Raw genomic sequence first — 14,200 nt, forward strand, 5'->3', positions numbered from 1 at the left:
ACCTTGTGTTCACCTCTGATATCTGGCCACAGCAAGTGGATATGGAGGTTGTTTATTTATTACTCTAGGCCAGGGGTCTTCAAAGACGCAGCAGGTGTTACATACTGTAAATGGAGTGTTACATATTTGTTATGATGCAATCATTATTATTGATGCACAAAGTCATATGCATTACATACTCCCTCTCCTATTATGTTTTTTGAATATTACCTTTTATGCGGTGTGTAATAAAGCTGTTTGTAAATTTAAAAGGTCTGTAAAGTTTTAAAGATAAAAGTGCACCACCAATAAAGTTATTGTCTTGTATATTCTCAATCTATCCAGAGTCGTGCAGTTCTATGTTGTCGACTTGTCGAGAAGATGCTGTTTTCTGCACTGCAAAAGCAAATCCACTTTGGTTTCAGACACATGCTGTAAGTGGTAGACCAATCGCAACAGACTGGGCCATCTGGCCAATCAGAGCAGAGTAGGCTGTCAGAAAGGCAAGGTTTAGAGAGGCCGAATCTTTTATCAAACCGTTTCAGACACTGTGAGAAAAGAGGTGATGCTGCAATGTATATTATGAGAAAATTAAAGTGTTTTTTGACCTTGGATGCATGTAAACATGTTGTAGGAGACTCCAAAATTAAATTAGGAACCTTTAAAATAGCATAAAGGGGCACTTCTTATCTTTTTAAAGTTAAAGAAGTATGGGCTTCCTGCAGAATGAATAACTATACATTTACTGTATAACTGCACACAATAATTCAGAGGGAAGATAACACTTCATTACTTGGACAACAGAAGTCAACGTCAAAGTGTAGCTGAAAAAAAAAAATGGACACGAACAGCTAAACAGTCATCTAACACTTGGATGTCTTGAATATGAAGCAACAACAATAACAACAGCAGTGGCGGCCAGCAGACTATTACCAAGAATTGCAAATGAGATTAGGCTGAGCCTTACGTAACGTGTGACTAAAGCCCTGATTCAGGATACTACAATACACACCTAGGCAATAACACTCCTCACCTGTAATAAGATGAGAATCCACATCAAATCACTGGGCAAATTAAAATCTAAGACTGCAGCCTCTCTGTTTAAAGCTGATAAACAACATAAAGAACATCTAATGCACAGGAAATTAAAAATTCACCAATAGAAGACCTCAGCGAGAGGGGTGTATTCATGAGAACGCTGCCCATAATAACTCTCCAAGCATGAGAACAATGTTTGAGGCCAACACAGTGAGTAGTAGTTTGAGTTACTCCCAAGTTTATATTAAGTGCTGCTTGAAATATTGCTGTTGTTTAGATTGTTATCTAAAACTGTTACAAAATTTTTTTTTTTTTTTTTTTTTTGGTTAATTAAAATGAACTAGATCTGGAATAAAACCAGATATATATATGTCAAATGATTAATTGTGATTAATCACATCCAAAATAAAAGTTCATAATATACGTGTGTGTACTGTGTGTGTGTGTATATAACACTGCTTTTGTCATTTTTTACAAGATGAACAAAATTTGTCACCAAAAAAGTCATTCGGTTTAACCAAAATTTCAGTTTTACTGAATGACACATTTGGTAATACCGAATGACAATAACAGGCTGATATCTAGCTAGTTGGCTTGCTAGCTAGCAAACAAAAGGACAATTAAACATTTTATATTTAGTACAAGTTTCTTAAATATTACAACATTTTCCATGTTTTATAGCGGTTGTACCGAATGACCTGATGTTTCGGGACATGCGTATGAGCACGGGAAAACATGAATTTTTCAAATAGTTAAGAGAGAGTTAGTTACTTTGCTTCATGACCATGTAATCCTTTGCAGGTGTCTGAATGATGTCACATCCTGTCACATGATATTGACCGCACGACTTGATCCAAAATGGTCCCTTTATATTGGTTACTCCGAATGACATCAAAGACATTCTTTTTCATAACAAAGCAACGACTTTGACACATAAGTTTAATGCGATTTTGCACTATGTTGATATATGATGTTATAAAATCATGCCAGAATAAAAACCGGCCTTTGGATGGTTAAACCGAATGACCTTTGGACACTTTGGACACAAAAATATAATTAAAACCTTTTGGATTCAATAAAAGAGATCTAGTTGTACTACCTTACATACTTTGGATATCATATCTTTGTTTTTTATTATTATTAAGGCCTTTGGACAAAAAAATGACCTGTCACGTCATTGACCCATATATAGTACTAATAAAATAACAGCACACAACAAAATCACTCAAAATTCAACTAAAATGAAAACTAAAAAATAAATGCTAATTAAAATATTAATAAATACTATAAAAAATAATACTAAAATAACAGGTTCATACATTAGCATTGGCTTCTCTCATACACACACCTAAAGATAAGTCATATTCATACCCTTTAGACCTTTATTTAGCTTTCAGTCACGGTCTAAAACAACAGACAGTCTCTGGTGTCTGAGGTTTCCATAAGGAGAGTTAATTTTCCTATAACCAAAGGAGACCCAAAGGCATCATGCAGGAAACATTTGAGGACAACAAAGTGAGGATGTTAAAATTTGCTACTTTAAAGCTGTTCTATTTTTTCTAAAAGAAGACAGGAGTTGGGTGGATTATATATTCTGCACAATCAGATGTAAAATGTGTTAAATGGATGTCAAACTCCATCGGAGGTCCATTAACCATGTCTGAATGTCTTCTCATTCATTCACTCCATCAGAGATATTTATAAACCAAATAAAGAGTGATATGCATGCTGATGTAAGTTACAACTGCACACTCCGCCCCCTCATACACACACACAAACATGCAATGTGTGTATCATCTCACACAAGCTCATTTATTTGGTCACCATTTAAACCACTTGTCACATGGACTATGTAAACTAACAACAAACTGCTTGACAGTCCAGTGTGGCATTACACAGACTGAGTGCACGAACACACACCAAATCCTAGTGAGCAGACTACCTGGACAGCACTTCATAGACATAGTGAACTGAGCTGGTTCGGAACGTGCCCGTGATGCTGTCTAGATAGGCAACGCACTAGATTTTGGAACACAACCTGCGCGCGCGCACACAGTAAATGTACAGTATGCATAGAAAGTGAGCAGAAAGTGAGTTACCTTTGGAGTAGAGGGACTTGGGCGAATCGAGGTCGATATCCGCGCTAAAGAGCGTTGTGAAATCAGAGGGCATCGCAGTGCCTCCGATCCGCCAAGAAAATGACAGACTTGCTCTTCAACCGCAGCTTCTAATAAACTGCCATCGTTTAGTTTTCCCCAAACGAAAAACGAAAACAAACAAAAGGCAGGTACAGAAAAAGCAGACAATGACACTTTTGAGTATCATAAATAAAGTGTTTGTGTCGCTCAGCGCTCTTCGTAGTGTGTGTGTGTGTGTGTGTGTGTGTACACTCAGCCAGCACGACTCTGTTTAGTTTGTCTGTTTCCTCTGCGGCCCCGCCCACTCCACGCGTCATCACTTCAAGAGCAATGCGTTCAAAACACAGGTTAATAAGATCAACTCTAACTCAGATTTCATTACCTACCTGTCCAAGTTTTTGGAATGATAAATTAATTGACAGAATGAGAAGAATTCTGGCTTTTTTTGTGTTTAAATGTTTTTTTGTTTGTTTGTTTGTTTTTAGCTACTGTAGCTCAAATTGCTCAAGAAGTTAATGCTGGTTCTGATAGAAAGGTGTCAGAATACACAGTGCATCACAGTTTGTTGCGTATGGGGCTGCATAGACGCAGACCAGTCAGGGTGCCCATGCTGACCCCTGTCCACCGCCGAAAGCACCAACAGTGGGCACGTGAGCATCAGAACTGGACCACGGAGCAATGGAAGAAGGTGGCCTGGTCTGATGAATCATGTTATCTTTTACATCACGTGGATGGCCGGGTGCGTGTGCGTCGCTTACCTGGGGAACACATGGTACCAGGATGCACTATGGAAAGAAGGCAAGCCGGCAGAGGCAGTGTGATGCTTTGGGCAATGTTCTGCTGGGAAACCTTGGATCCTGCCATCCATGTGGATGTTACTTTGACACGTATCACCTACCTAAGCACTGTTGCAGACCATGTACACCCTTTCATGGAAACGGTATTCCCTGGTGGCTGTGGCCTCTTTCAGCAGGATAATGCGCCCTTCCACAAAGCAAAAATGGTTCAGGAATGGTTTGAGGAGCACAACAACGAGTTTGAGGTGTCGACTTGGCCTTCAAATTCCCCAGATCTCAATCCATTCGAGCATCTGTGGGATGTGCTGAACAAACAAGTCCGATCCATGGAGGCCCCACCTCGCAACTTACAGGACTTAAAGGATCTGCTGCTAACATCTTGGTGCCAGATACCACAGCACACCTTCAGGGGTCTAGTGGAGTCCATACCTTGACGGGTCAGGGCTGTTTTGGCAGCAAAAGGGGGACCAACACAATATTAGGAAGGTGGTCATAATGTTATGCTTGATCGGTGTATATGGTGTGTTTTTTGTTGAACTGGGATCCACTATGTGCCCTTGAGAGACAATTAAACCTAGAATGAATAATGGGACACAATTATATGCATGTTATAATTTAAAAAAAAAAAAGCAAATATAGCACAAGCACACTTTTCAAGAAAATAATCCACAAAAAGAAGCTTGACCCCTGCACACTTTTTGGTTTCTCAGGAAAACAAACAGGAAAACAAACATGTATAACAAAGCACCCAATCAGTGTGTATGAAGAGTCATGCCATCATGATGGCAGTGATGTTCTTGGGAAAAATTCAACCATTATTGTCCAGGGACAACGCAGGCTGTGAGGACTGTTTGACACAATGTTTGGCAGCTTGTCACATGATTCATGTTCAGCAGATTCACTATTGTCCTCACACAATGGATGTTAAAGGGATAGTTCACCCAAAAACGAAAATTCTGTCATCATTTACTTTTTGGGTGAACTATCCCTTGTGCGCCATTCAGAATTAAACTGAGAATGCCTTTTAAATTCCAGTTCAACTCCTGGATTTGATTTGGGGAAGCAAACAGGATGCAGTATTGCAATTCGAATTTGAATGTAAGGAAGTAGAATTCAAACTGATACAGTAATTGTTAACTAGAAAAGCTTGTCAATACAAACTTTGAACGTACAGAAGTTTAAAAAGCCTTGAAATTATGATGTAAGCAGTTGTTGACATTTACTCTTTTTACAGCTATTAATAAATCAATTATAATACAGCATTGTATCATTATAAACCATTGTGTTAATTGCCTATAAAACTGCAAAGCAAATGAGATTAGCTGATCAACTTAGTTTTACAATTGTTTAATCATTGACAAATCAGCAGAAAATCTACATGGATTGTAGTCATTAATAATAGCTCTATAATACTTTTTTATATTCCTGTGTGATATATATTCAGTTTTCAGTTGTCTTTACGTGGACACTGTCACAGAACCCATATAACATTCAGACCTCGTACCACCGCAATACTTCACTATCTCAGCCCTGACATTTTTTATTATGTTCACAAAGTTCACAACATTTGTGGGGTCAACTTTTAATTACTTTGAAATTAAATTTGACAAAATGTTCAGAAGGGTCATGGACCTTAGTTTTTATAGCCCTGTATGATTTTATCTGTAATAGATTTATAACTTTGTAGACCACACAGTGCTTTATTACTCTACAATAGACATCTCAAACAAACATTAAGGTCATTCTATAATGATTCATAAGGTGATATCAGAACACATGAATTATTTGCCCTCTATTTACAAATAGATTATGTTGGAATTGTTGACGCTTTTTATTTGAGTTTCCAATGAACTTGTCAGTAAATATTAACTGAATATAATTAGTTAACTAAATAACTGTCATTTAAATAAGCAAATAAATAATAAACAAACAAACAAATAAAAATGTACCTATACATGAAGTAACGCTAAACACCAGCGCCACCTGGTGTTTAAATGAGCGCTATGATATAAGCAAACAAAACAATTACAATTACAATGCATTCACATATAAAAGCATACTGAATATTTTCGTGATTGCACATTAATTACATCTAAGTTAATATATTATTATATTGCAATACTCATCTTGTTTTTAGATAGTTTGCTCTTTGAGTAAAACCAAGAAACTATGCGTCTGTATGGTTTAAAAACAAAATAACATGATATTAAATGGTTATTTCACCCAAAAAATGAAAATTCTGTCATTAATTACTCACCCTTGTGTCGTTCCACATCCGTAAGACTTTCATTCATCTTTGAAACACAAATGAAGATATTTTTAATGAAATTTGAGAGCTTTTTGTTTCTCCATAGAGATCCAACACAACTTACACATTCAAGGCCCAGAACGACAGGAAAGACATCATTAAAGTACTCCATGTGACTCCAGTGGTTTAACATCAATTTTATGAAGAGATGCATACAGAGCCCCGCACATGACATGCAAGAAAAAAATTAAATCGTGCGCACGACTTACTAATTCGTTCTCTCAATTAACTAAATCGTGTGCACGACTTACTAATTCGTTCCCTCGATTTACTAAATCGTGCGCATGACTTACTAATTCGTTCTCTCGATTTACTAATTCGTTCTCTCGATTTACTAATTCGTTCCCTCGATTTACTAAATCGTGCGCACGACTTACTAATTCGTTCCCTCGATTTACTAAATCGTGCGCACGACTTACTAATTCATTCCCTCGATTTACTAAATCGTGCGCACGACTTACTAATTCGTTCCCTCGATTTACTAAATCGTGCGCACGACTTACTAATTCATTCCCTCGATTTACTAATTAGTTCCCTCGATTTAGTAAATCGTGTGCATGATTTACTAAAACGTGCACAATTTACTATTTCGTTTGAGCAAATCGAGGGAACAAAATAGTAAATCGTGCGCACGATTTACTAAAATTTAGTAAATAGAGGGAATGAATTAGTAAGTTGTGCGCACGTTTTAGTAAATCGAGGGAACGAAATAGTAAATCGTGCGCACATTTTAGTAAATCGAGGGAACGAATTAATAAATCGTGCGCACAATTTAGCCTACTATTTTTTTCCTGCATGTCATGTCCAGGGATCCGTAGATACGAGCGCGGATCCCCCCCCCCACATAATTTACCACTTTATTTATGAGAATATTGATCTGCAAAGCACGTTCACGAGAGCATAACGACGCATGCGTGTTGTGTTCACACGAAAGCTGACGTTGTATGAACACTGTTTGGACGATATTATTTTGTAAATAAAGTGGTAAATTATGTTTTTTTTGCACACGCGTCGCTTCATAAAACTGAGGTTAAACCACTGGAGTCACATGAATTACTTTAAAGACGTCTTTCCTACCTTTCTGGACCTTGAAAGTGTTAGTTGCGTTGGATCTCTATGGAGGCCAGAAAGCTCTCAGATTTCATTAAAAATATCTTTATTTGTGTTTCGAAGATTAACGAATGTCTTACGGATGTGGAACGACACGAGGGTGAGTAATTAATGACAGGATTTTAGAATTTTAAATCAGTCCCCGCTTTTCCGTTTTAGTTGAAGGTTGTCAAGGTGTAATTCTTCCTCCAGTCCAGTGGGCGCTCGTGTGCGTCACGCTGAAGCGCTACTGTGGGTAACACACGAAGCAGAAGCGGAACAAGCGGCGCAGCGTCCATGAAACTGGCGTGCTGAGCAACAGAAAAACAATATTTTTTCCATAAGTATTCGGATTTGTTGACTGAAAATGCCGGACTTAGCGGTAGAAAGGGTAGTCGTTCATCCCTTGGTGCTACTGAGTGTCGTGGACCATTTTAACAGGTAAATATGAGTGTTGTGATGGTGCTGTGGTAAAACTGTTAACTCACTGTCATTATGTGTCAATGAAAGTAGCCGCTACAAGCTAAAGGCTAACTGGATACAATCACAGTCTAAGTAAAAACATGAAAAGAAACAATATTTTAAGAGTTTATTCATTGCGATAGGCATATTATGGATATTAACTTAATAACATTAAAGTTTATGTTATAACGTCGTCTTGTAGAGGCACTGATATCTGACTAACTGCAAGTCAGATATGATTATTAATATTATGTACAGATCATTTTACTCGCAAGTAGGGCTGTAAGCTATCCGACAATGAAATTTCAATACACAGACTATAGAATTTAATAGTATACTATAATTTCAATAATAAACCAAATGTATTGCTCGTTTTCTTAGTATGTGCTTCATTTATTGTTAATACATGACATATCTACCTAAATTAGTATAGAAAATGCATAGCTTTCTGAACAGGCTTTCAGACGAAGTTCAAGTGTAATTATTTTTTCAAAGAGCCATACATTAAACATTCAATAACATTGTATTTGTCTCTATTTGTAAACCTTGCCTTTGTTTCATAGGATCGGTAAAGTTGGCAGTCAGAAGAGAGTTGTGGGTGTTCTGCTGGGCTCATGGCACAAGAAAGTGCTTGATGTGTCCAACAGCTTCGCTGGTATGTTTGCATCTCTTGGTGTAAAATGCATTTGTTTCCTGTTGAAAAATATAGTGTAAGTAATGTTTAGTAATTGTGTGGCAGTGCCTTTTGATGAGGACGACAAGGATGATTCAGTTTGGTTCCTCGACCATGACTATCTGGAGAATATGTACGGCATGTTCAAGAAAGTCAATGGTAAGATTGCTTAACTATACACGTCAGTAACCACCAATGTTATATTTTATACACTTGTATGCTTTAATGCATCAGTTATTGTTATAGAACATGACCTCATATCTAAGGTCTAATGGACTTGTGGTGTTATTTCTTTCAATTTTAGCAAGGGAGCGAATAGTTGGGTGGTACCACACGGGCCCAAAGCTGCACAAGAATGATATTGCCATAAATGAGCTCATGAAACAGTACTGCTCTAATTCGGTATGTAATTCTGTTTATTTTAATACTGTTTAGCTTAGTTTACACTGTATGTACCGGGGTGAAAAGCATGTCTGGGTAATGTTTCGTTCTAAAATAAAAACAGATATGATACTTTGCATAAAATTAGAGAAAAAAGTATTTATATATTTTTAATTGTATAAAATAAATATTTCATATAATTTTGTGCAAAAATATTATATTTATCTATAATAATATTTTTGTTTATATTTTTTACTAATACAAATTACATTTAAATAATTTGTATTAATACAAAATATAAACAAAATCTTTGTTTTAGTACTATTTACTTTGTCTGCATTGTGACATTTATTCCCATCATTCTCAATAGTGATTCTCATAACTGTTATTAGTAGAGATGCACTGATACTAAATTTCTCCACCGATAGCCGTTTATTCAGAGTGATATCTACCGATAGTTTGGGGGTTCTGCCTTTTATACCTTCTTTTAAATTAATGATCATTTCATTATAATTAATCATTAAATTTTGAAAGAAAAACTTTATTCTCTCCATTTGATCAACTTGTTTCAGAGTAACTTGTATCAGTTATAAACATAAACACACTATTCAAATTAATATTAACACACATTAACTAAATTCTGAAGAATAAATTAATATTTCTTAACTTTCTGAATGTTATTAATCCACATAATAACTATTAATATTGAACATCAAACTGGTTTCTTAGCATTTACTTTACACAAAGCCCAAATGCAGTGCATTTTCCTGCCCTCTTTTGATTAACCGGATATATCGGCCCTGACTATCAGCTGTTTTTAAACTATCAGGCCGATAGTGTGAAAATTTGCTATTATTGGCCGATATATTGGTGCATCTCTAGTTATTAGTCATTAATGTTTTACTGAGTGCTTGAATTACAGGCAGTACAACAAATATTACTATGACGTATAATTTACAGTTTAAGTCTTGTATTATCTGTTGCTGTTATTATTATATTATTATTTTGATTAACAGTAATGGGTTTTGGCAGAGGATATTTAATTGGAATGAAAATAATGCCACAATACAAAATCTTAATGTTTCTAAAAAAATAAACTTAATTTTCTTTATGCAAAATATAATTTCCTATGTTTCATTTTTGATTTTGGGTTGAAATGTTCTGTTCATGTTCTTGACATGTTTCATGAGGTTCACCCACCATACAGGAGAAACAGCTTCATTTAAGCATATTAAAATCCTTTGTATTTCCCAGGTTTTAGTCATTATTGATGTGAAACCCAAAGACCTGGGGTTGCCAACTGAAGCTTACATCTCAGTGGAGGAAGTGCATGATGTAAGTACTTGTGTAGTTCTGTTATATATTACGTTATGTTTAAGGTCTCTCATGCTAATTGTTGATATTTATTTTTTTTGCTGAAGGATGGAACTCCCACGTCTAAGACGTTTGAACATGTGACCAGTGAGATCGGAGCTGAAGAGGCGGAGGAAGTGGGTGTAGAGCATTTGTTGCGGTACGACAGACAAACTTGTACATTTAATGATTATCTGATTGTTTTTACATGTATTAAAGTGCCCCTAATGTGCTTTTTCGGATATTACATTTCACGTAGTGTGTAATATAGCTAGCTGTTTGTAAATGTAAAAGATCTGCAGACTTTGAAAGATCAAAGTGCAGATAAATGGAATTATTAGCCCATTTTTCACTGTCGGGCCAGTACGAGCCAGGGCTAACAGTGTGCCGGGCGGGGCCAATAGCCTCAGACCTCAAGCACCGAGGCCAAAATCAAGTTGCATTTCCAAAGTCTGGCCAGTAGCCCTGCAGTACTTCCCTGAAAACCTGCCCTTAACACGCCTCCACAGAACAACGTCACACGACCTCACCATTTCACCAGCTGACTGAAAACTAGCTAGATCGCAAAATGAGCATGACAGAAGTGAACGTTTGGTCTTTACTTAAAGACTTACGATTCCAGCATCGATATCGATGTTTTACAATAAAAACTGTTACAGTAAGAGTAATTTATTAATTTATGTCAGGAGTGCACATCAGTCATGCTGAATCAAACTGGTTTTTACCATTGCACATAAAAAGAGAACACATAACTATCCAGTTGCACTTGTTTCCATTTATTTATGATTACAAGAATGCATAAAACAACTCCATTAAGGCTTTTAAGTCAAAAGGCTTAAACATTAAAAAAAATATTTACGTTTACATGACATTTCTGAGCATTTCTATTAATTTTCCTCAAAATTATGCGAAGATTGCAATCTGAGGAGGTTTGCGCGATCTCTCCGTCTCTCTATACTGTTATTCTTTCAGCCAGAGCAACAGAGGGAGCTGATGAGAAGAAAACAGGAGTTATACGAGTTAACCGGAGTGTGTGACAGATATGGGGATGCATTAGTCCGGTTACGGTATCAACAAAGGCACAGGGAAGAGACAGATAAAACATTAAATGAAATAAATACACGATAATAATTATATACGAGTTGTCCACATTCCTAATGCAGTCTCTGGTATTTTCCATAAACGTGTGTATTTACTATCGCAATGATTAGCATAAATAGCATCACAATCTGCCTCATACGGTGATCAAAATCCCCATCGGATTGCAAGGCAGTTATTTCAAACACTTGCTGGTGTCTGAAATGGAGTTTTGAGCTGAAAATTGTTTAAAATGTCTTAAATGTTGAAGTTAGCTGGCAGCTTGGGAAATGAGTGGTGGTGTTGACCGCCTCCTGACTCAGGCAAACTCTGCCTCTGTTCATGACCACTCTTCAAGCCTGAGCTGGCCCGCGTTGGACCAAGGTATTCGAAAAAACCCTGGCCGTTGGCCCCGAGGAAGCCCCACGAGGCCTGATCAAGCCCCGAAAGTGACAGTGGAAATACGACTGGCCCTGGCACGCGCACACTCGCTTTTGACCCGGCAGTGGAAACGCGGCTTTTGTCTCCCAAAAGAAAGAATCTGTTCTGAACTGCCTGAAACGAGTCGTTAGTTATTCCATTCTTACTTCCTGCTCAAACCTACATAGGTTTGTAACAGATTTGCATAATGGCAGCCTATGGTCTTCATTGGCTGCCCACGAACAATGTTTACTTTGACCCTCAAACACTGTTGTTGTAGCTGAGGTCTGGAAGAGTTCATGTTGTCAACATGACGAGAAAATGCTGTTTTCATGTGCTGTAAGCGGTCGACCAATCACAACAGACTGGGCCATCTGACCAATCAGAGCAGAGTAGGCTCTCGGAAAGGCGGGGTTTAGATAGACTGAATCCTTTATCAAACCATTTCAGACACTGTGAGAAATGAGGTGATGCTGTAATGTATATTATGAGAAAATGAAAGTGTTTTTGATCTTGGATGCATGTAAACATGTTGTAGGAGACTCCAAACAAATTGTGAACCTTTAAAATGGCATATTAGGGGCACTTTAAAACATCTGTAAGCAACCCAGTTTATTTATTCTCTTGATGATTTCTTGCAGTGATATCAAGGACACAACGGTCGGCACTTTGTCGCAACGCATCACCAATCAGGTGCATGGGCTGAAAGGGCTCAACTCCAAGCTGTTGGATATCAAGAGCTACCTGGAGAAGGTTGCAACCGGCAAACTGCCCATCAATCACCAGATCATTTATCAGCTGCAGGATGTGTTCAATCTGCTGCCTGATGTCAACCTGCAGGAGTTTGTCAAGGCCTTCTACCTTAAGACCAACGACCAGATGCTTGTGGTGTACTTGGCCTCGCTTATCCGCTCTGTAGTGGCTCTCCATAATCTCATCAATAACAAAATCGCTAACCGTGATGCAGAAAAGAAAGAGGGCCAAGAGAAAGATGACAGCAAGAAAGAGAAGAAGGATGAGAAGGATAAAGATAAGGACAAAGACAAGGAGAAGGGAGAAGCTACAGTCAAGAAAGATGACAAAAAGGAAAAGAAATGAACCTGAACTGGCATGAACTTGGGCTTACACAATCTTGGCTGAATAAGGGAGGAATTCTGTGTTTCTTTGCCTCCTCGTTTAACAATCTCCAGTCTAAATTGGGCATTGTGTCTGTCTTTTTGATATAAAGGACTTGTATTCTGTTTTGATTAAAAGAGAGAGAGAAATTTATTGGAAACTTTTTCATTTTTTGATGTTTTGGTCCTGATCAAGGTTGACCTATTTACATTATAGTCCCATTATTAGACCATCAGAATATCAAGACAAGTGTCCAGTGTTACAGCAAAGTCCCAATGCAGCCATGTAATTGTGTCATTGTATTTACACTCATGAGATTTCTTTTTTTTATCATAAAAAGCAATGACAAACAAGCTCCTGTGGCCTAACCTCTTTTATTTTGTTCACTACATGCAAAGCGTACAGTTTGTTACAAGTTCACAAAGAGCACATTCTCAAAACATGTCTACTGTAGAGTTCATTTAAACACGTTTCTTCTTGCTAGTTTATAAAAGAACATGTTTCAGAAATAATATGCTTTATAAAAATGGTACATTTTGCTTTTCCTGAAAAGAAAATTAAAGTTTGGTCAAAACTTCCATGTGTTATTTTTAAATTAAAATTCAGCTACAGATATTAATTTTCTTTCTGCTGACTAAGTAACTGAAGACAAAATGGTAATTAGAGCAGGAGGGCAGTTTGTACAAGCATCACAGGCCAATGGTGAGGACTAGGTATTCTTGTCACTATGATGAGTTTCTTCTTTCTTCTTACTTTTGATACCAAAAAGACTGAGGATCTTCACCAACATCAGGTCGACGATTTCCTCTTCCTCAGAAGGCTGAGTATCAGAAGAGTAATTTCAGTTATTAAAACTTAAACCACAGTGACTGTTTGTTCTTACAACTTACCCTGATCAGCCACAACATTAAAACCATCTGCCTAATATCGCGTAGGTCCCCCTCGTGCTGCCAAAACAGCTCTGATACAGTGAGGCATGGACTCCACAAGACCTCCTAAATGTGTCCTGAGGTATCTGGCACCAACACATTAGCAGCAGATCCTTTAAAGGGTTAGTTCACTCAAAAATGAAAATTATCCCATAATTTACTCACCCTCAAACCATGCTAGGTGTATATGACTTTCTTCTTTCAGCTGAACACAATCGGAATTATATTAAAAATATCCTGGCTCTTCCAAGCTTTATAATGTTAGTGAATGGTACCTGAGATTTTGAAGCCCAAAAAAGTGCATCCATGACTCCAGGGGGTTAATAAAGGCCTTCTGAAGTGAAGCAATTGGTTTTTCTAAGAAAAATATCCATATTTATAACTTTATAAAATATTATCACTCGCTTCCAAGAACAGCCGTACGCGAGTCTAGTTCTGAC

At 37.3% G+C, this 14,200-nt stretch overlaps 3 protein-coding genes across 7 annotated transcripts in view; 1 reads left to right on the forward strand and 2 right to left on the reverse strand.

Annotated features, from left to right (window-relative positions):
* nfat5b (nuclear factor of activated T cells 5b) overlaps nt 1–3,438 on the reverse strand; it is a 53,576-nt gene extending 50,138 nt beyond the window's left edge. For 3 of the 5 annotated variants that reach the window (XR_007930908.1, XM_051900191.1, XM_051900189.1), the window contains exon 1: nt 3,117–3,437. Coding sequence is in view for 4 of the 5 variants with exons in the window: in XM_051900191.1 (XP_051756151.1) it covers nt 3,117–3,189 (73 nt within the window). In the remaining variant the exon portion in view is untranslated. Of the gene's footprint in view, nt 1–3,116 lie in introns of all 5 variants that reach the window. The other 2 variants (XM_051900199.1, XM_051900190.1) reach the window with 1 other exon arrangement.
* A 4,153-nt stretch (nt 3,439–7,591) lies between these two features.
* Nucleotides 7,592–13,184, forward strand: psmd7 (proteasome 26S subunit, non-ATPase 7). Its single transcript, XM_051900859.1, has 7 exons — nt 7,592–7,790; nt 8,375–8,466; nt 8,551–8,643; nt 8,789–8,886; nt 10,120–10,200; nt 10,287–10,378; nt 12,357–13,184. The coding sequence occupies exons 1-7, from the start codon at nt 7,717–7,719 to the stop codon at nt 12,811–12,813; spliced, it is 987 nt and encodes a 328-aa protein (XP_051756819.1). The 5' UTR covers nt 7,592–7,716; the 3' UTR covers nt 12,814–13,184.
* Nucleotides 12,973–14,200, reverse strand: part of pkd1l2b (polycystic kidney disease 1 like 2b) — a 35,913-nt gene continuing 34,685 nt past the window's right edge. The window contains exon 33 of the mRNA XM_051899545.1: nt 12,973–13,651. Coding sequence (XP_051755505.1) covers nt 13,541–13,651 — 111 coding nt within the window. The 3' untranslated portion in view covers nt 12,973–13,540. The remainder of the gene's footprint in view (nt 13,652–14,200) is intronic.

The sequence above is a fragment of the Ctenopharyngodon idella genome, chromosome 7 (genome assembly GCF_019924925.1).
Source record: "Ctenopharyngodon idella isolate HZGC_01 chromosome 7, HZGC01, whole genome shotgun sequence".
Classification (NCBI taxonomy): Eukaryota; Metazoa; Chordata; class Actinopteri; order Cypriniformes; family Xenocyprididae; genus Ctenopharyngodon; species Ctenopharyngodon idella.